General features: G+C 43.1%; 1 protein-coding gene and 1 long non-coding RNA gene across 4 annotated transcripts in view; one reads left to right on the top strand and one right to left on the bottom strand.

Annotated features, from left to right (window-relative positions):
- LOC146868146 (uncharacterized) overlaps window positions 1–22,954 on the bottom strand; it is a 205,725-nt gene that overhangs the window by 66,317 nt on the left and 116,454 nt on the right. The window lies entirely within an intron of this gene.
- The window catches only part of FBLIM1 (filamin binding LIM protein 1), a 103,496-nt gene that overhangs the window by 66,444 nt on the left and 14,098 nt on the right, over window positions 1–22,954 (top strand). Inside the window, exons 4-5 of one of the 2 annotated variants that reach the window (XM_085609031.1) lie at window positions 8,153–8,279; window positions 15,102–15,271. In XM_085609031.1, the coding sequence (XP_085465157.1) occupies window positions 8,153–8,279; window positions 15,102–15,271 (297 nt within the window). Of the gene's footprint in view, window positions 1–8,149; window positions 8,280–15,101; window positions 15,272–22,954 lie in introns of both variants that reach the window. The other variant, XM_085609030.1, reaches the window with a different exon arrangement.

Genomic DNA, 22,954 nt, shown 5'->3' with positions numbered 1-22,954 from the left:
ATACAGTGCATGTGCGTCGGTCGGGCGCGCGCACCATTTGGAGGCCTGAAAGCACTCGTTTGCTTTCACTTTCGGGGGCCGCACGGCAGTAAAGATCGGCAGTAAAGATTCCAATCTCTTTGTTCCCAGCATCAGTGAGTTCCGAGGACTGCAGAGGAGATGCAAGTCTTTGTGACACATAGCAGCGGTGATGCATTGGTTCTGTTTAAGCCAGACTTTTCTCTTTCTGTACACAGGTGAATAACGTACAGACAGAACCCCCTCCCCCTTTCACACCACCAGATTCTCAAAGTGCAGCGCACTACCTGTATCTCGCTGTGATTGGGCTCTGCTCAGCAGTGGATGGGGTGCCCCCACCCCCATCTCCCGCCCCGCCCCCGCCATCCTTAATCCGCAAGCCTCTGACCCCAACTCTCACCAGAGCCCCTCCGCTTCTGGTCCATGTAATTGTTGTTGAAAAACATGTAATGTGCGCTGCCCACCGACACACACAGCGTGTGAAAAGAAAGAAACATGCAAAGACGACAGACCCGCTCTGTTACAAATACACACGTTTATTATACTCACACAGCCATTGTGCCTCACGCACGTTCATACCCACGTGGCCTCTCCCCACACTCCCGTCGACACAGACAGCGCCTCACAGAGCAGCACACCGCACAAAACGGCCCCAAGCCAGGGAGGCGCTAAACGGAAACAACTATGTATATGACATATACCTATACAATGTGTTCATGCAGCCTTATAAACATACAGACATCTATTTTATGGACAAACTAGCTGCATAGATAGATACTTATGTATGGAAATAGACCAACCAACCAAGAAAGAGAAAGGCGCATCCACCGACCCTACAGCCGACTCTTCCAGAGGCGGCCGCCTAGACGACAGGCACACAGGACCGACAGGCAGGCAGGCGGATAGACAGAGAGATAAAGTATGACTGTGCCAGCGCGGGCACACCACTCGCAGGACACTGTTTATGTAATTTATATTGCGCTTGTCTCCCTGTGCGTGTTTGCCGCCCCACCACCCCTCCCAGATCGCTGTTTTTTTTACATTCAGCACGTGCACATCACTCACGAGACGCTGGGAATGTGCACGTCTGATTTGAGTTTGCTGTTATTATGGGGACGAGATGGAGGCTTGGCGCTAGGGCTGCTCCGGTGCTATCGCTGCTCCTATGTCTCCCTTCACCAACAGAGGTATTCTTTGCCCTCCATACCCTCTCTCTGAGGGCACTGCTGCTGAGCACACATCGGGAGCAGGGCTGGCGTCCCTCCCGGCCTTGCCCAGCAGCATCTAGCTACCAACGGCCGCCTTGGGCGCCTCCCCCCGCACACAGTCCATGGTGCTCAAGTACACCCCTGGTAAGAAACATACAAGGGCTTCCTTTCTCCTAAGGCTCAGTGTCTTGCCGTGAACGTACAGAGCTGAGTCCCTGCTCTGATTAGTGTTTCTTGTTCTGTGGTGGCACCGCATTGTTCAGCCTCCACATCGAGCCCCTTAAGACCCTAGCCATGAATAACAGCTTCAAAGTTCACCAGCACCACGCACGCTAAGGGTTTTGATTTACGTTTTCTATTGTACTTGTTTTTTATGCTCTTTTGTTTATCGGAACTGCTGAGCCGACTTTGAGCCTAGCCCTTTTTGGGGGGTTTGCTTTGAGGCGGTTGCAGCTAATAGCAGATGGGATGGCCTGCAGACATCTGCGTTTAGTTTGTTTGCAATGCCTTTTCCATGGCTGACCCGTACGCGACAATATGCGCACCTTTAAACATTCAAGTCAGCGGTGTAGCTGCTAAAGGGGGCATGGTGCTGTGCCCCTAACGTGAGGAACGACTGCTGCCCGGGCTCTACGACTAGTTTACTTTTATACGTTGAACACTGTTGGAGCTGCCCAATGCCGGTAGATTACTGAGGGGTGTGCATCTATACTATTTCAATTACCATGCTTATATTAAGTTCTCTTCGTGTGACTGTCAGTGAGGGAGCGTGTGCGTCCTATCGACATATATTTCTTGATGTAATATTGTAGTCGAGTAGCGTGTTGTAACACAACACATTAGGGATGGTGAAGTTATGCGTACTGTTATAGTAGTATGTGATTATTATAAGTCTGTGTGACGTTACTGTGCGCTATGTATTGGCACTCACTAGTTTAAGCTAAACTTTTACCTTTTACAATGTAATGCAGTAGTGTTGCTCCAAGTAGGGAGTATGCATACAGTGTTTTTGGTTGAGCCTAGAGTCAGATTTTCCCTGACACGTCATATAAACTTGTGGGCATCAGGGGCGTTCTTGAGTTGTGTGTAACACCCCACCCCTGTATCGCAACCCCCTCATTCTCTCAGCTACGTGCATTCAAGCCCAGTGTCTGGTGTCACCATTAACCACTCTCCACAGCATGAAGGCCAAGATACACTCCTGCCATTCAGGAAAGCCTGACTCATGGCTGCTTGCCCCAGCCCTGACGGCTTGTCGGACGTGATAGGCTGGCAAGAAATCTCTCTACCGCATGCCAGCCGAGCTCAAACATTTTAAAAGCGCTTGGGGAAGGCGTGCACCAAGAGAGGTGGTGCGTGCTTACTTCCCACTCCTACGTTATACCAATGTGACTCCTCAAATCTCTGTTACCAGCTCTGATGACTCTGACTTTTATCCTTCTGAGGTCAAGCAGTGAAAACTATTGAATTAATCAATTGCATCACTTATTGAAGGCTCGAAAGAACTCACAAAGCGTACTCCTGGCTCCACCTCTTAACAAACTTCGACCCTGGGCGGGCAGCTCGCTATCTCCCGGCATGGATTAAAAAAGTTTACGTCTGATGCAGAAGCTGGGCGTTGAGTTCCCGTCGGCTTCACCTCCTCTCTCTTTGAATTGTTCCTGGCCAGTTGTGGCAGACTGCCAAAGATGTGACTTAAATGTTCCACTCTGCCTTAACTTACTGACAGTACACAATAGATTGAATATTAGCCTTGGCCCAGTTACAGGTGTATTCTTCAGTTCATTTTCTACCAGGTCTCACACAACACACAGTGAATCTTCAGTAAGCATAAGTGTGTCGATATGAAGTATCTTTCAGACCTTTATAACTGATGCATGATGTCTGATGCTTGTGGATGTCTGATGCTTGTGGATGTTTGATTCCTGATGTCTGATGCTTGTGGATGTCTGATGCTTGTGGCTGTCTGATGCCTGATGTCTGATGCCTATGGATGTCTGGCGCCTGATGTCTGACGCCTGATGTCTGACGCCTGATGTCTGACGCATGATGTCTGACGCATGATGTCTGACACATGATGTCTGACGCCTGATGCCTGATGCTTGTGGATGTCTCATGCATGATGTCTGATGCCTGATGCATGATGCCTGATGCTTGTGGATGTCTGACGCCTGATGTCTGACGCCTGATGTCTGACGCCTGATGTCTGACGCCTGATGCCTGATGCATGATGCCTGATGCCTGTGGATGTCTGATGCTTGTGGATGTCTGATGCCTGATGCCTGAGGCTTGTAGATGTCTGATACTTGTGGATGTCTGATGCCTGATGTCTGATGCCTGATGTCTGATGTGTGATGTCTGATGTGTGATACCTGATGTCTGATTCCTGATGTCTGATGCTTGTGGATGTCTGATGCCTGATGTTTGATGCTTGTGGATGTCTGATGCCTGATGACTGATGTCTGATGCTTGTGGATGCCTGATGTCTCATGACTGACGTCTGATGCTTGTGGATGTCTTATGCCTGATGTCTGATGCTTGTGGATGTCTGATGCCTGATGTTTGATGCTTGTGGATGTCTGATGCCTGATGACTGATGCTTGTGGATGTCTGATTCCTGATGCCTGATGCTTGTGGATGCCTGATGCCTGATGTCTGATGCTTGTGGATGTCTGATGCCTGATGTCTGATGCTTGTGGATGTCTTATGCCTGATGTCTGATGCTTGTGGATGTCTGATGCCTGATGCTTGTGAATAAATTGAAGGCATTGTCATTTACAATACCAATAGCTCCAAATCTCGCAGTTGCGAGACCTATTGCATTGCAAATGCTTGTTCTGACTGTTGGGGACTTAGGGTGGCCGATGCTAATAGATCTATTGCCCACATTCTGTTGGGTGTTAACAGCTGTTAATTGCCGTTCTCCTGATTATCTGCCATCATCCATAGGGAGATGGGGGTTAGGTACGGAGGTATATAAATGCCATTGCAGTGGTGTGCCGTCTGGAAGAAGGACCATATGTCTTTGTCCACAAAGATACATTTTGCCTTTTCATCTTCGCCCTCCCGTTGTCTCTGTGACCCGGCGGGAATGTGGAGTGTTTTCCATCTGGAATTGTAGTGGCTTTGCTTGGCCCTTCCCTTCAGGCTTTGATACAGACAGGCCCTAAGTGAGGACTTCTCTGTTTGGCCACCCAAACCCTAACATATATCTGTGTGATGTGGCAAAGAATTTGCGTCCGTCTTGGATGGTCGGATGCTGTGACTGGAGATGTTTTGTTTCAGGCATTTCACTGCTGAGTCAGGACTTGCAAACTTTTCGCCATCTATCCGCTCCAAGCCGTGCACTCAGCAGCTTGGAACCCTTTCCAGGAGGCTGAGGTAGACCGTGTATGTGAAGGTTGCCTATCTAACTTTAAAAAATGTCAACGTAATATTTCTACAAAAAATGCAAATTATTTACCTGGATAGTAGAAGACTGTGAACATATCTACCGTCATTCATTCTTCACCCCCCTCCCTTTCTCATGTTACTCTTAAGGTTCCCATCAAGCAGCCTTTAAACTCATCTTGCATAGAATCCAAACCTCCTAGCTTTCAGCAACTTCTCTTCATCTGCCTGGATAACATTCCTCTATCACACATAACATTACTCTGACATTCAATTATCTGGATCATTTGTTGGGGCACAAAACACATTGCCCGTATGCAAAAAAACACCCTAGGTGACACAGGTTTGGCAGAGAGCCTCAAGACCCGAACCCTGACTATACACCATGATGTAGAGACAGTCAACAACGTACCTGACAATCATATTATGCTCTCTCTACTGTGTGAGGGCCTGAACTGTGGCCTGACCAATGTGGACACAGTGAGAGATCCGGATTTCTGTTTTGGCTCCACAGGGTTGTTCACCACTTTTAGAGGAGATGCATGCTACAATTATCACCTGATAGCTCCCAGAATAGACTTGTTGGCCGATGATGTGATGCCAGTGATATACATGAGGTATGTTATAAGGGTCTGGACTTCTAGTTTCTATGGCTTTCTCTGTTAAATTTGCTGGGATTACCGCATCTTGATGAATAATAAATTCTCTTGTAACTCTATCTTTGGTGACTTTTGTTTGAATAGTTTTCCCCTATAGCTGATGGGTAGCTGTTAACTCCAAAAGTCCCTTTTCCAGTGTTTATTTGACCAATCCAGCTAGTGTGAGGCAAAGAGTTTCTGTCTAGACAACACACCCTTCTCTGTGTTTCACATCTACGAATAACACCTGACGTACAGGATGTACAGCGGCCTGTCAATCACTGCTCCAATTCTCTGTCCCCTCCTGTGACTAAACTCAAACAAGGAAGAACACATTACTTTACAAAGGGTCAGCCGAGCTCCATGGAACCATCCCCCCTATTTGGCGCAATGATGACTTGTGGTCTTACGCTGCACACCTGAAGTGCCAGTCAGTCGATCTCACCCAAAGTGAACTTAACAGCTCCAATCATAGCAAACTCAAGATATAACTTTCCTTCCACATCCCTCATGCTAAGTAGAAGTCATTGGGAATATGAGACCCCTTGATCAAGACGTGTGTGAGATTGACAAATAAACTACTATATACAGAAACGGGAGAGTTCCAGAAAGGCTAGTAGAGCCAGGACATAGTAAGTCATAGGTCAGGCCTGCTTTACGTGTCAAGGACTCACAGTCAAGTTCAACCAGCCTTTTAGAGACACCATCTTCTCCGCAAAATCTTACAAATCCTAGTAAGGTGAGTTCCCTTTTGAACAAACCTGGCTAATATCTAACTTGTGCCATAAAACCAGTGCCACTGAAATTATGCATCAATGCAAGACCAAATTATGTGGTATGATTGACTGAATTACACAACAAAAAATGCTAATTGTTTCTTGCATAAAAGGGCAATGACAAACAAAGGCTAACACATAGTACTTTGTGTTCCTATTTTGGAAGGACGTAACCCTGCCACTCTGGCAAGAATGTTTTTTTGGAGCTGGGCCAAGACTGATTTATATATTATGGATCCTCACCTGAAATTGGTCAGCTGATGAGGCATTTATTTATGTTATCTACGTTTATAGGTTCAATATATTAGCAAGAGATGCACAATACTTGGAAATGTTCTAAATTCAAAGTGCCCTTATAAAATAACTACTAGTTTAAGAACTTTCTGATGTAAACTTGAATTGCTACTAACTGTGAAAAACTGTAAAAAAACATTTCATAGCAAGGAACAAATTTTTTTCAACTTTAAAAAATATTTAAATAAGCAGAGTCTTATCTTCTGCTGTAAAATTATAATACAATAATATAAAGCAGGCAGGCCCTTCATACCACTCAATAAGCAATACTGCACATCTGTGGACAGGTATTATGCTACTTCACAGGCGTGCTTGGTTGGAAAAGTGTAAGTTTCTGGTGAGGCATAAGTGGCAATTGTTTCAGTGCCCGGCCTGCTGTCCAGAACTGTGAAGCGAAAGAAGAAAGAGATAGGATCCTTAAATGGAGCTGGTGTATAAATGAAGAGACGGGTAAATATGTGAATTATGTGGGAAATGTTCTAATGCTATTTGTGTATGGCAAAGGTGGCTCGACCATACAACCGCCCTTCTGCATGGAGTGAAGCCAATGAGGGTGAGAGATTGCTGTGCCTACCTTCCACTGGTACACGGGAAAGACATTTTAAAGATTAAAAGTAACAATGCAGCCGTAGGCCATTGACCAGGTACTGCACTCCACCAGTCAGCTAGTAAGATGGCTGGCAAATGCAAACAGCCAGTGGGATCTGGTGGCTGGGATGAGCAGGTCAGTTACACCCAGGAAGGGGATCCAACAGAGACCCGAGTCAACCAATAAGACGTTCATTTAACATATACATTACACCCTTAATTGAGACCATTAGCAAGGATACATTTGCAACGTACATATAGACTTCATAGCTCGTTACCACTAAATAAAACTTAGCAGAGAGGAGAAAAGCTACTGCCAAGACATGAGTATACCAGGCATGTAATGACGAAACAAAAGGAAGGAACAAATGGATTGCTTTAAAGAGCTATATAATCGTATATTTTTATTTACATTCCAAACTCATAAAGTTGCAAGAAAAAAATGCGTTAGAAAATATATCCATTAAAAAATGCATTTGACTTTTATATGAGATTTGAGCTCATTTTATTTTTTACAAGCTCTTTGAATCAATCTCCTTACTGCTTGAGTGCTAAATTAAAAGTTGCAAGTATAAACAATAGCTTCAAACACATAAATGAGGAAAGAACATGTATTCTTTCAGTTATAAATCACATATATCCCTTTCACAAATAACGTCATAATTGAGCTTAGACATCATTCAAAGAGGAAAAATGTAAAACAAACAGAAATTCACCATAGCGCTATTAAAATGTGTAAAAAAAAAATCTGACAATGAGCCTATGAAATGTGTTTTGTTTGCATGTTGTTTTTAAAAAGACAACGGATTTGTTATTATTCAGGGAGGGTTGATTGATGCTCAGCACCATGGGCCTGAACACAATACTTTATAAGGATGCTGTGTATTATTGCACGATTCATTCGCCATGGACCTTGTGGACAATCTGTAACCTTCATGAGCGAACTGTACAGCCGGGATGAATGTTTTTGTGACTAATGTTGCCGCACTCTGAAGAAAAATTAAATAAACAGATTTTGAAATAAAAAGATAACGGTTTGGTGTTTTAAGAGGGAGGGATGGAATGAGGCTGTGCTGGATGGCTTTCCTTGATCGAAAGGACTTTTGATACCCTGTACCTCCTGCCGCCCTAAGCAAATGTTTGGGTGTGCAAAGGTGTAGGCCCAGATCCGCAGTGAGCCAACAAACGTGCAGTGCAGGCGAAAGACCTTTGTACTCATCCCTGCTCCTTTCCACAGCAGATCATCTCACCACTTCTGGAGGAGTACTCGCTGATCAAGCCACCACCGGTCAGTTCCATACAAGCCAATCAACCACAACCGCCCAAGAAGAGCATCAACGGATATAAGGAGGAGGATGGCACTACAGGTACAGTAGAGGGAAAAAGGGTGCATGAGTGTCAAGAGCAGATGGGCACTGTGGTAAAAGAGTGCTGGTCGGACTGGCCTATAGGGCAATCTGTCAGTGTCCAAAGGGCTAGTCTGTCAGGTCAGTGATTGGGATGGTGTTTTGGCAGTTTGTGGGCATGTTTTATGGTCCGGTGAGCAGGTTTTTACTGTTGTTTTCCCTGATATTACCACAAAGATTGCCTGCAGCAAGCACAAATGCATGCAGTTTCCAATTCCTTGCTAAACACTTACACAACATGTCCTCCAAAGTATAAAACGTCCCTAATTTGCAAATGTGGGCCACTTATTTAGATCTCCGATTTGCTCATTAGGGCCACTTGTATTTTAGTGCCAGGGCATATTTTCTGACATAGTACAACCCTGTCAAAGTGGGTAAGATAGAGAAGAGATGGAGAATTACTTTTTTTTAATAGTCTTTATTGATTTTCACAAAAACAAATAAGACAGTAGAAATCCACCACAGATACACAGTCAGTCAACCATGGAAGAAGTGCCTACAATAAACAACAAGCATTTACAATGCAATAGGTCTCGCGATTACATTACTTTGAGCTATTGGCATTGGAAATGTGATCGTTTTTTTTTTCTTCCTTCGTGAAGCATTAATCAAATGGTGTAATGCAAAATGGCAATAGCTCCCTTTGTTGTAATTGCGAAATCTATTGCATTGCATTTGTACTAGTGTGAGTTTTGTATTGTAAATGGTAATGGCTCTTATTAATATTTTTTATTTTTTATCACATTAATCTAATGCTCCTCTGGGGGCAGACTATAGCTGCCTGATCTGGAGGTCTACCCCTTGCTAACCTGCTCGAAGGCCTTTCTTTTCGGTGCCCTAATACTGGCCCCTTCACTGAGAAAAGGGTGCAGTTGGACTATTAATTTGCCGATGAAAAGTGAGCGCACCCAGCCCTTGGCTCATACACAATACCAGCAAAGAAGTCTAGGAAGGAAGAGGACTGTACACAACACACACATATGACTATTGCAATACAATAGGTCTCGCAGTTACCCGAGTTTAAGCTATTGGCATTTTCAATGACAATGCCTTTTATTTAATTTTTTAAAACGAAAACAAAAATAACAGGAATTGTTATTTGCAATGTCAATAGCTCAAACTCCCATGAATGCGAGGCATATTGCATTGCAAATGCTTGTTTTAGTAGATCCCAAGGTCCGCCCTCTTCAGCTGTGCTCTGCTCTCTCTCAGAAAGTGGCATGCAGCTGGACATGGAAGGGTGACAGTTCACGAGTTCCCAGCAAGGCCGGACTGTTGTTTTACCGGAGGCTGGCATGGTGGTGGCGGTTTATTAAGCTAGTGGGGGGCCAATTTTATTACTGTGGGCCGGGTTGGCCACATTTCCTGCTTGTTCTTTTTCCTCGATGCACTATTGTGTGGCATATTATTATCCCTAGGATAGACAACCCTAGCCATGCACCAACACGCCGCGGCCGCCTGTGCCTACAAGCCGTTGTTCATGCCTCGAAGACGTTGTGCAGCTGAATCGATTAAAACGCACTGGTGCAGCCTAGCAATGTGTTTACACAGATGCACTCACACGCATTTTCAAACACACACCTACAGAGACACATACAGACACACAACACACTCACACATACAGATACACAACGCACAGATACAGACACAGTACACATTCAGACACCAGAGACATAGAGCACACAGACACACACCTGTGCACGTGAATCAGAACCAGAGAGCCGTGCACGCCCGGCAGTGCCCGTTGGCTGGCACTGGCTCCACTGCATAGTGGGATTAGTTGAAGAAAAAAACATGGCTGCCATGTTGTCAGCTCACGCATGGACGGAGCACAAGCTTACACAATAACGCGTCAAAACCTTTTTTGTTAAAAATACATCTTTAGCTACGCAGCACAGAATTGGGGATATGCTGTGCAGTATGGTTAAAACCATTTGCAAAGCCAATAGGTCTCGAAGGCGACACCTATTGGCTTTGCCAACACTTATTGTCTCCAAAGGTCTCTCCCAAGTGTGTATGTAGGGTTGCCACCTGACCGTCTTTTGACTGAAATTACCAGTATTTAATGCTCAGGATGGTAAAAACAATAAAAAAAATCACCAAAACGTTCCCCTTATCAGTGCACATTTAAAGGAGCAAATCCAATTAGAAATCACATTAAAGTGTTCCAGAGCTGCCTTAATGAACCCTGCCCAATAATTAAACATACAGAAAAGACATTAAAAATAAAGAGGGTTTTAAATAAATTTCTATTTAGGTACAATGGCCCTAAAACATGAACAAATGGTCGATATTATCCTTCGGAAAAGGTGGCAACCCTACGTGGAGCTGATTAAACTAAGTCAGTCTTGTAGCGTTTGTTCCAGGAGTAACAAAGTCAAATAACCGGACAAAAAAAAAATGCCTAATAAGAATATATAGCGCAGTTTCCAGCAATATTAGCATGCAGCATCTGCTAGGCACAATGCAATGTACATCGCTTACTCTGTTCTATGATTACTTGAGTTAACCCTAAAAGTTACCCCTATGTTACACGTGCTGCTTTACAATGAAAACCATACAGGAGAAAAGGCCGATTGGTTTGTTGTAGCGATTAAATGTAGCAACAGTTCACTTTGACGGCTGACGATTTCGGGTGTTAAACATCACGAGTCTTCGGAGCGCCGCGTTTTTCGTGGCAGACATGTTTTGAGGGGCATTCTACAGGTCTACTGCGAAAAAGGCGCCATCTTAGTGAGGGTAAGCAAACCCAGTCAGTGGCAGGCAATTATAGACAGGAAGATGAGTTGTTGGTACAAGCTCTGGTCCGGAAAACACAAACCAGATTAGGCTACAAACGTTTACGGAATAAACGCTCAACGGATACTGCAGGAAATAAAATGCCAATGACACAGGTGGTTAGAAAGCAACCCACGTCGCTATTCTGAATCGATTATAGGTAGTAACAACCGAGAGCTGGATAGTCTTACATTCAGTACATTGTGTCACTATTCTTTTTACAATACATCATTAAATCATGCGGGTTTCTGGGACATGCCGAAAAAAATACAGCTGTAGAATGGTCAAGGAAAAACAAACGTGCAGTGTTCCTTGGATTTAAGAACTGGGTGTACATTGTAAGAATACCGTGTTTTCTTCACGAGGCGTATTAAGTTAGACTAAACGGAATAAGGAGTGTGTTCCACACAGCCTTTGTCCAAGAAAAAGATGAAAATTTGACTACATGTTTTAAGGAGCTAAAAACTGATTTTGGCGCCTTCAGCGACCGATTATGGCGTCATTTTGTCTTCGAAAGCCCATCATCCTAAATGTAACCAGAAGATACAGAAGCAGCTATCTAGAATCCTTTGTTTAAATGAGAAGCTTCAATGTAACCCACGTTTCACCCATCATGGCTATTAAATAACATTTGCGAAGGCTTATAGCAACAAAGAGCAATTGGGTACCGGTGTGAGGGCGCAGAATGCGCCCGTTTTTGGCCTTGCAGATGTCAGCTACTGCTCCAAGATGTTCCGGGCGGCGGAGCAGGCGAACTTTTGTTGAGGAAAGAGACAGAATCGCCCACCAGTTCCGAATGTGCCCACTCTCACCTCGCGAGATTTACCCGTCGCCATATTCGCTACTACTACAGGCCCGATGACAAAAACGCACTCAGGCCCGATGTTAAGTGAATGTTTCTAAAACAGTTCTGTAGGCTTGCAAAAAGTACAGTTTGCATTCCTATACTGATCACTGCACAGTATAACCCAGGCAAGCGGCAGTCCTTTTCGCAAAGTGTCAAGTGTATACTGGGGCTCCTCGGTAACATAAATCATCATGATTACGAGTCTCTTTCCTGCCGTAAGGAAACAATAAGGAAACCGCCGCCCTTGTGCACTGTAAACTTAATATCTCATAATCACTTCTGCGACATACTTTATAAAAACACATCGATCCGCTGTTTCATAACTTCAGCGCAATTATATTTTCAGACCTTTTAATATAATGTAGTAGTCGTCTTTAGGTTTGAAGCAAATAATAACCAGCCAGGCCACCTAGCTAAAGGAAAATAAACACGCAGACTCGGGGAACCACATCTGACCTTTGATCTCTGTCTTCACCTGAACAGCACATGCGACGAGATAACAATCATGGCCCTGTTTACACAAAAGCTCAGAGGAGTGTGAACACGCCTCCTTGAGATAACAAATTGGTTTACGACAGCCGTGAAGCAGGCGATCCTGTCCGGATGGGCCGGACGAAAAGAAGAAAGGGCAGCTACAAAAAAAAAACATTTCCAATGGCAGGCCACCGTTAAGCATAAACGGTGACGCAAGCCAATGAAAATGAGGGGCAGGGTTTCGAGCCCCCTTCTGAAATCTCCTCTCCAACAATATGTCTCGCCGAGCGAGCTACACATGCGCGCAGCAATGCTAGGCGAGATCTAAAAACAATAAGAAACATTCCCCAAATCCCCTACCCTCCCTCCCACTTTGGCCTCGTTATCTTTATTTCTCACATTTCAGACATATTCTGGTGTCTTCACTTGTCCACGGACCTTCAGGCCTAAGCTTCATATCCACAACTCAGGGAGCACCCCGTCCCGGTGACTCCCTGGAGCCCTCAGGCTGTCGCAGGTCGCCTTCCCTACCAACTGGGTCAGACCCTAACATACCCAGGCTTTGAGTCCAGCATGTCACATATCAGCGTGCAATAAGGCTATCATTCCATACTCTCATCTAACAAAGGAGCTGGAGACTGGGTTATTGCAAGTACTTTACAGAGTGGGAGATGACCTCTACAAGCAGAGAGGGGTGAACTTAACAGAGAGGGTGAACATTATAAGGAGAAATGGTGAACTTGACCAAGAGTGGGTGAATTGCTATAGGGACTGCAGAGGGGAGAATCTTGCTCACATACTGTCATGAAGAACACAGTGAATAGATATAGAATCAGACGGTGTTCTTCCACCACCCCTAGGACACTGACAAGAAACTAAAACCTCACTGCCACTAAAAGTGAGTATCCCTAGAGATTGACAGCAACCTAGAACCCCACTGTGAGTAAAGCTGAGAATTATTGAGAGTGAGAGAAGGGGACAGGGCATGCTTCTCGTTGGGCAGCTATGCTGAGGGTGACAGACATCTCAGAGAGCTCGTAACATCTTTTGCAAAGTACCCCGTTAAATTGCATCATACCAGTGGGATTGCCGGTAAGTGGAAGAGGATTACTGGGTAGGCGGGAAGATGGCCTACCAGGGAGGGGGAATTGATATATAAGAAGTTGGCACATATTACAATTAAAGTACAGAGGGAAAAAGGCACCAAAAAGAGGAAAGCACTATGACCATGGTACGGAGGCCCTGTGTGCCTAGTTATAGAAAGAAGGATGAAACTGAAGGTACTATACTGAGACACAACATGATTTAGTACACAAGCAACTGAACTGTTTTGAAGGAAAGGGGAATGATTATAAACACCATATGGACACTGCAGGTATTGCACTGAGGTACAAAAAGAGTACAAATGGATACAGAGAGGAGGATGCCACCTCATACAGTACTGACAGAAGGTGAACTGAAAGAACAGTGTGTGAGAAGTATGAGGGTGGTCTGCTTTCAGAGCAAGCTTTGTTGCTGAAAGCCTTCACTGAGATAGCTGGGTGCGTAAAGTGAATCTGGTGTTTAGGTTCTTAGCAAACCGTAACTTTTAACCTAGGCCAGATTAGTTTCCTAGTGTACACTACAGATTCTGCATGGTACTCCAAATTGTACCAAGTTACTAAAATTGGCCCCATGTAAAAATGCACCAAGCCTCTAGTGCAAACCAATAAAACATTTGAGATGAGAGAGGAGTGCAAAACACCAAATGGGCTCCTGCCATTCCAACATTGTTATCCTAACAAAGTGGTCCATGACTAATCACAACCAAGCATTACTGATAGCTGCCTCTCTCCATGTCCTTGTTTTGGCATACCTTCCTGTTGATGAGGCATAGATGGCTACCCACTTTCTCAAATTTAATCCTAAAAAAGAGATTCTCTTCTTTTCTGCCATGTCTAATATTTCCGTGTTCCTTTTCCCCCTTTGTAACTACCTTTTCTTCTTTTGTTGATAACCTTGGATTTTAGTTTGGTTCTTTTCATAACTTCCTTAGTCAAATGTCCTCAATTTCTAAAGAATAGTCGCTTACATCTGTATAACATTTTTAAAATAGGAATATTTTTTCGTTTTTTCTTCTCTGATACTGCCCTTCAAAACGTTAGCTCAATCTGTCCTTAACTATTGCTGCTTCTTATATGTTGGTCTTCCCAAATGTACTACTGCTCCCTTTCAGGTCATTCAAACGTCTTTCACATCACTCAAATATGTGTCCTTATCTGTCTTAACTTTGTGTTACATTTTGAATATGATTTAAGTTTTTATTTCCCTGTTTTCATTCTTCTGTGTTCATTCTTTAGCACAGTCTTACTTATCTTCTTTGGTCTCGCTGTATTCCACTTCTTCTTCTCTTCACTGTGATGCCCTGTCTCAATTATCTGTTACTCATTCCCATCTGCCTCTTCTTGCTTTTACTTGTTTTCTCTTTTAGCTCCTTAATCATGGAATGAGCTTCCTGTTTCTGAAGAACAGTATCTTTAATTATCACACCAACCCAGACCTGCTGTATAATCTTTATTGTAAATTAATCTTTGACTTAATTTTTTGTACCATACTATTTTACGCACAGTGTTTAGCATAAAAGTGCTCTAATAAATACACTAAATAAAGAAAGACTGGAGTTAGATTTTCTCTTTCGATTCCAGATGTCTGTGCCTTCTGTCGCAAAGGCATCTCCGCCCAGGCTGCTGCTGTAGAGGCGATGAGGAAGCAATACCACGCCGGCTGCTTTACCTGCAGAAAGTGTCAGCTTCCACTGGCGGGGCAACGGTATTACCAGATGGACGGTCAACCCCTCTGTGACTCCTGCTATAAGGTGAGACTTCATACCCCCACACCACGATCTGCCCTGCTCACCCAACCGGGTTTTAATCTCCTGACAAAGCAGGGGTATGTATGTAGAACCAGTGGCGTAGGAAGGGGGGCGTGGTGGTTGCGGGCCGCACCGGATGTCATCACTGAGGGGGTTACAAAATGGCAAAAATATTTGTTTTAAACCCATATTTTTGCCATTTTGTCAAGCCGGAGGTGACAAGAAGTTTTCCGCACCGGGTACCACCTGACCTTGCTACGTCACTGTATAGAACTTATACCATTCTGCAGCACAATTCCCCATGACACATAAGGAGAAAATGAGTAGTCTTTATACATTAATGATTATTATTTCTCCTGACAAACTATCATTGGACCGCCAGCTTTTGGGGAGAGGTATTGTGTTAGGATCCCAGAGTGGATAGATTAATTATGGTTAGGGCACTCAGTTTTATGGCTTCTAATTTTTTGACATTTTCGACTGTATTTCCACATATATATTCTTCTTGTCTTCTTCGTATTTATTCATATTTATTTTTGGGTGCATGAAAAAATTAATTAGAACTAGGATATTTGCATGGTTAACATGTAAATGTGCATACGAGATTTGAAATCTTCAGGCTCCTATTGATGTTGTAAGCCAAACACAAAAAAGCAGTATGATCACCTGAAAACATTAGGGGTGTGCACATCTGCAGCTTTTAAGCTTCTTTAGTAAAATATCATGTTTTTAAATCCACACTGTGAATATGCACAGCGATCAACAAAGAAGTCATGACTGACAGAATGGAGAGACACTCATGTGAAAACCTAGTTTCTTATTTTTTTTTTTTTAATTATTGGAGACACGAAAATATATTGTTACCTGTAAGCAGTTATAGGTATACATTAGAATAATAGAAAAATTGGAACCTTAATTATAAAATGCTTGTCTCACCTATTACCCATCAGATACAGTGGCGGAGATCTCCAAATGGTAAAATATAGGGACAAAATAATACATCATTCTTAAAACATTTAACAAATATTTTAATGCACAATAAAATTGTAAATTCATTTAAAATTATTATGGTTTACCTATAACTAATAAAATATAATGTAAGGCACATAAACTCATCAAAGTACATTTTTATTAAATAATTACATAATTAAAATACGTTAATTTCATATATTATTTTTAATCAAAATTTTAAACAATCCTCATTTTAATATTTCATTATTTTTTTAATTCAAATAATAGCATTTCCTTTTTTATTATTTTAAAATACTTTTTCTTTTTTGAAAACCAATTGAAAAGTGTAGTTGAATTCTTTTGTGTTAAAAAAATTGGTAATTATTTATTTTTCAATGATAGAATATTTACTTCTGTTTAACTTTTTAACACTAATATAATTGTATATGTCTTTAATTTATAAGTCGAAATCATTTGATTGAATATTATTTTCTATGCTGCAGTACATTAAGCCCCTCCCTCAATTTGTTTCTATGGAAGTGGGGGGGTGTTCTAGGCTGGATCCTTGACCCACTTGGGACCCTATATTCCCACACTTCTCAGCACACCTGGACTAATTCTGTTAACTGTCTTCTGAGACATGCAAGTCAGTGGCAAAGACAGCTACCCTTGTACAGGATGAGCACGGGTGTAGCGTGGGCACCGTGTATGGGTAACAGCATAAAATGAAGGAATGGAAAGCAAGCCATGATCTGCCAAACTCAAGACATAGGTAGCACCTGAGAGACGCCCCTCAGGCTCAGCCGTGCAGAACTAGGTGGCAGCATGTTTAGTGCTGGGTGTGTTTGGCATTTAGGAATCTGTTGAATGCTTCAGGCTAGAGGCATCAAAGCATGTCTGTTCCTGAAGATACCACTTTAGAAGAATGTGTTAGCCAATGGGAAATTTTTGAGGGGCTGCCTATGTTCATCCTTGGTTTGAAATATGTTCCAGAAGACCTTCAGTGAAGAATGTACTTGATGGAGGGATATTTCAAGAGGTCTTTCTAATATTCCACGCAATCTGCTATATCCTTACACTAAAGGGGCACCTGTTGATAAAAATTTATGAAATGTCCAATGTAAGCACAAAGAAATCTGTTGCAATTTGGTACAAGCAGAGAATTCGAGAGGGAGAGACAATATTTATGCATCACACCGTGCAGGGTTTAACAGACTAGACTTGAACTCCCAGCTCCTACACGCAAAACCCAGAGACAAAATCCTGACGTTGACCTCCTTAGAAGGTAATCCAGAGGCATATACCTCTGTAGAGGCAGCGCCTTAGCTTTGGTGATAGGAAATTTGCCACCTAAAAATGCTTCCACTAGCTGGTAGCTAGAGCGGGTCACTGTCAGTTGGGTGTAGCAGTGTCTGTGGTGCATGTACTCACGCGTACAAAGCATATGAGACACAGAAGCTCGTCTCATTATATTTGTAATCTGAACCAACCTTACCGCCTTCTTCCACACTCTCAAAGAAAGCAGTTAATACCCATTGAAACCAGATGGCTTGGTAATGTTCCAAGATAATACCATCCCCCACCACCTTGACTTCAAGACACCACACACACAATGCAGTTGTATGTACAGCACTTCAAGCATGAGCTGCTCTTTCTGAAAGAAAATGTTTCTTTTTAAAGGGCTCTGCTGCCCTTTGAACTTGAATTTACATTACCTAAAATAAAAGTAAAGTAAGCTTACTGTCCCTCTCGCACTTTCACCAACCAGTCGCCTCATTGGATTTAAAATGTGGGACCAGCAGCTTACACATGGATCACTGCCGCAAAAGCTCAACCTCCCTAGCTATCCCACTGGAATAAAGTGTCATTAAGTGCCAAAGGCCTCAATTAAGATGAAATCAGCATACTGCCTCCGCCTAGTGCCAGTACCCGCCACCATCCTAACATTCCCACATACTGGCTTTTGGCAGTAATTGTTCTTGATTACTGAGGCAGCTGTGCCATGGCAGGAGAATGGCAGAGCAGCTGCAGACTTTAGTATGGTGGTGCAAGCACCGGAGGAAACAATACCTGGGATAGAATCAGTGTAAGGGTGAAATCCTAGGGCTTTGCGGGGAGGATGCTCAGGGAACCCCAGAGCATGGGAGTCTGCCCATGTCTAATACATGCCACAACACAAACATTCCTACATCATGGTCACTAGCTGCAATTGTCCTTGCTTATCAAGGTGGCTGTGCCATAGACGGTAAATGGCTGGGCAGCGGCAAACATTAGGTGGTGCAAGCACTGGTTGGAACAGCACCCGGTGTGGTGGGGATCCCAGAGGAGGGCAGGGACAATCTTGGCAGATCCTAAGGGCTCGGGGTTCCCAATGCACCATGCTTTTATTCCCATGAATTACTTTCTCTGCTGTGAACCCACCCAAAATAAAAGGGAAATCCCTTTAGTGTAATGCTCTTTTTATCAGGCTCGGGAATTGATTATATTGCACCTCAACACAAGCACTGCAGGCCCTGGAGGAAATCTCAGGGATTCCATAAACCCTGAGGAAGGGAAGATGGGAGCGATCACCATTCCTGAGCTGAAGTAACCCACTGCCATTCCTTCACCTTGCCTAGCCATGGAAATGTTTGGAGGCTAACAACGCCACTCAATTCTGACCTGATAGGGGTTTAACAGGATAATGGTGATGGAGGCAGCGATACCGGCATTCGATTGGTGCCATCCCTATTTCAACTTTGTAATTGGTGGATGGATCGCAGGTTATGGTAACTTGGTGGTGGGAGTTATCCCCACCCTCTGCCAATGCTAAAATCTGAGACAAAGCTTCAGTGGGGAATTTTCTAATTTCTCAAGCTCTTTTTGTATAAAAACAGATACCTCAATGCTTGAATGGATATGAAGATATTTTATATTTCAAAATATATTTTTTTCCTCCTACTAGCACCCCTTAAAACTTCACAGTGTCAGTCTTTCCAGTGAAACATATACTTTCCTACACCTGTCTCGTAGGATCATGTTTAAGTTGGGTATGCCATAGTCAGGAAATCTCAGGTTCAAACACTCCGCCATTCTACTCCCAGCCCCATTTTCACTGACTGAGAAATGTTCAACAACTTGGTCCCCGGAGTGGGTGTGGTGGGTGCCAGGTATGGAAAATGGCTAAAATATCTATTTTGGTAATTTACAGGTCCGGTTTGTAACTGGGGGTCTTTGATAATGTGCCAGGGCTATCGAAAAAACTGATCACTTATCTATAATTTAAAACTGCTTTGCCGGGGTTGTTAGCTAGATGAATTAACACATAACTGCACTCTTGCAACACTTGCACTGAGCCCTAGACCAAACACAAAGACTCCTTCAAACATGATACCATAACACACTGGATTCTTTCTCAGGAATAAGTCACCATGAATCTTGCCAAGTCACAGACAAGGTCGTCTAGGCAAAACAAAGTTTGAAATATTTATGCTCCTAATGTTGCAGGCCATTTGTTGTAACATTGTACATGCTACTTGAAAAAAATACCTCTTCTTTGAGATTTTCTAGACTTCTTCCCATGCAAGTACATTTTATGTAGATGCCTTCTAAGACAACCAAAAGTGTGAACCCCATTTGGTTGAATGACCACTCGAGAACTACAGTAACCACGAGAGAGGGAAAGGATCGCCTTTGTATAGGGAAGCCGTGCTGAGTAGGATTGTTCAGAAATATCCACCAATGGCTTCATGTTCTTATGTTAATCTGTGTTAGCGTGTCACGTTCATGTAGTTGATACAGTCCCAGTCTTCTTTATTTGTAACACTAGTTTGCTTGTGAAGTACCAATAATGCACATTTTGTTTAATTCCGAATCCTATCTCATCAAGGAGATAGCAGAATGGATGCATACTTAGACATAGTCTTGTGTTCATTGACAATGAGATAACATGCAAATTGGCACAATGCATACATTATGTTTCTTCATCTGTTTATTTTGAAGAAGGTATTGTTTTTTTTTTGTTGTTTTTTTGTTTTTTGAAGAGTTTTATGTAGCTCGAACTAGACCCGAGACATCGGGTATCAGAGAGTTTTACATGAGCACCAGTTTCATTACAGAAGAACACATTCATTTTTGGTAGGCACAGGGAGATTAAGTGATTTGCCCAGAATCACAGGATGTTGAGCGTCGTTGCCGAGACTCTAACCTGGTTCCCCAGCTTCGAGGTCGACCGCTCTAGCTATAAGGCTACATCCTCTCCCTAAATTGTAAAAACAAGACTCCAAGTACCACAATACAAAGTTGGTAAAAAGAGCACAGCTAGGTGATCAGCTGCCCAGCCGATAAGGTGAAGAAGTTGCCCATCTATGAAGTCACTGTGACGTGGTAGGCATCGCTGGGGCATAGCTTATATAGCTGGCCGGACCAATGATAATGGGCAAAGATAGTAGGTGTTTGTTCTGCTAGTTGCTCCAGCGTTAGTAGTGGTATAGGCCCGAATGTCACATGATGTAGGCAACTATGTGCATAATTTATATGTTGGTGGGATGGAAACTCTGTGCGGTGGCAACGGAGTTCGCTCCCTGCCTACATAATGGTCCACCCTCCCGATCTTTAGGCTGGCGGCCCTTAAGTGTGGCCATGGCAGAGACTACTTTGTCTCCACCATGGGAAAACGTCTCTAAGAGCCCTGTGGCGTAAGGGCCCGTTGGCCAAATGGCATATGTCTGCCTGCCCAAATAGGAGTTGCAGAAATATAGCCATTTTTTGATGTCCTCCCTGGTGGTGAGGCACAGTAAAATGCAAATAATGCTCCCCCGACCATGGTAGATGACTCCTTTGGCGAGGGGAACATAACTTTTTTTGTCCCGTTTCGGGATTTTCCTTTCGTAAAAAAAAAAAAAAAAAAAAAAAGAATAAAGGACTGCATCATGCTGACACAGTCCTGTACCACAGAGTAAAATGCACTGACTAGAACCGCTGTGACAGTGGCTCCTGGCAATGCTTTTATAAATGACCGCCAGCTGGGCGGACACTTAGAAATTAGGTGGGCAGCCCCTCCATCATGGGGATGAAGTAATTTACTCCATCCCCATGGCGGAACAGAAAATTAGGATCTATGTTTCCAATCAACCTGTTTTCTACCTGCCAATTATGTTGAAACTGTAATGTACATTAGCTGCAATGACACACAGGGAACTGACCTTAAAGTAGCAATTCTGGCAAATCAGATGCCCTTTTTTGTTACCTACACTCACCTTTTGGGTCATTACTGTTTTATGTGACAGCCATTGCTTGGAAAATATGTGAAAGTACATGAGAAAGTGAACTGAATCCAATTGATATGAAATAAAGTTGGAACTGGGAGGGATATGATTGTCAGGTGATTCATACGATTACAGCACTTCAGCTCTACCACATACTCCATAGTGACTTAGCATGTTCAGCAGGTTTCAGTTTGCCTTGCCATCACCTGTGTTTGAATTCTTTATATTGTACGCATTGGCTAGCAGAGGTCAATGACAGTCCCGGAATCAAAGAATTCCATTCATATGATATTGACACTGCAGCACACCGATAAAGCAGACCGCGCTTAAATAAGACAACGACAACCGGTCAAATGCAAAAGCACAAGAAAAGGCCACTCTGGTGGAGAACACTTCAGCTGGTGGTGATTGTGGGAAAGGGGTTCCAATCTAGTCAAAAACCTATTTTATTTACATTCAAACATTAACCAACAAATACAAGAATAAATCACATCAAAGGGCTTTCTAAAATATTCCTAAATGCAAGTGATACAATTGCTAAACTAGAAAATAAGCACTGTATTTTCAAGATACTCCTATTCCAGTACAAGTTCCAACCCATTCCAGAATGTCAAAACATGATGATCTGGCGGCTTCTCATTGAAGAACAGTGGCAAACCGAGATGGGTGGAATTGTCAATAATGCAGATGAGTCAAAATTGAGTATTGAAATTGTTTCCTGAAGTTAGATGATCTAACACTTAACTTGAATGTTTCATAAACGACAATGATGCAAATGCCCCATGGGATGGTGGAGTCTAAAGCTGGAGTGGGAACAACTGTAGGCCAATGTCAAACACATGTAGGAACAGCTTTTCAAGAAAAATACTTTTAGAATTGCCTGCATTGCTTAATACACAAAAAGTCAAGTAATGCAAACATTTTCACATGAAATACCTGATGGGCTTCGTTTTCCGAACTTCCCTTTGTTGAAAACACCCCCCATTCCTTGTGGTGAGCCATGATCCAGGTATACCTTCTTCTCTGCCTATCACAGCCTGTATCCTCATTTAAAATGTTCAGGAGAAAGAGGACTTGGTGTGCGCAAGTTCAAAGTCCTTGGTTTAGCCGGATTTCAATACTGGTGTCCACAGTGCAAGAGAGGATTTATTTCAATATCACGAAGTTGCAGACAGCAAGGCTTTAAATATTCTTCGATGTTTTCTGCTATGTTGACAATCACGTATGGTAGGAAGGATCACCTTGTACGATAAAAGGGAAGCGTTTCATTAGATATAAGCATCCCAGGCACTGTCCTAAAAACACTGAGATTGAGATGGTAAGTCATGAACTAGGGAAGCCTTAACATGTTTCAAAAGTCTTAATACAGTCTAACACAAGTAACCTAAGGTAGGTATTTTTATATGCTGGTTAAGAAAAAAGAATTGCTGTTTTTGCTGTGCAAATAAAGTGTCATGTGGTATCTGCGCCTACTTCTAATCCAACAGGT

The sequence above is a fragment of the Triturus cristatus genome, chromosome 1_2 (genome assembly GCF_964204655.1).
Source record: "Triturus cristatus chromosome 1_2, aTriCri1.1, whole genome shotgun sequence".
NCBI lineage: Eukaryota > Metazoa > Chordata > Amphibia > Caudata > Salamandridae > Triturus > Triturus cristatus.
Note: the sequence above shows the minus strand (reverse complement) of the source record. Positions and strands in the feature narration are given on the sequence as shown.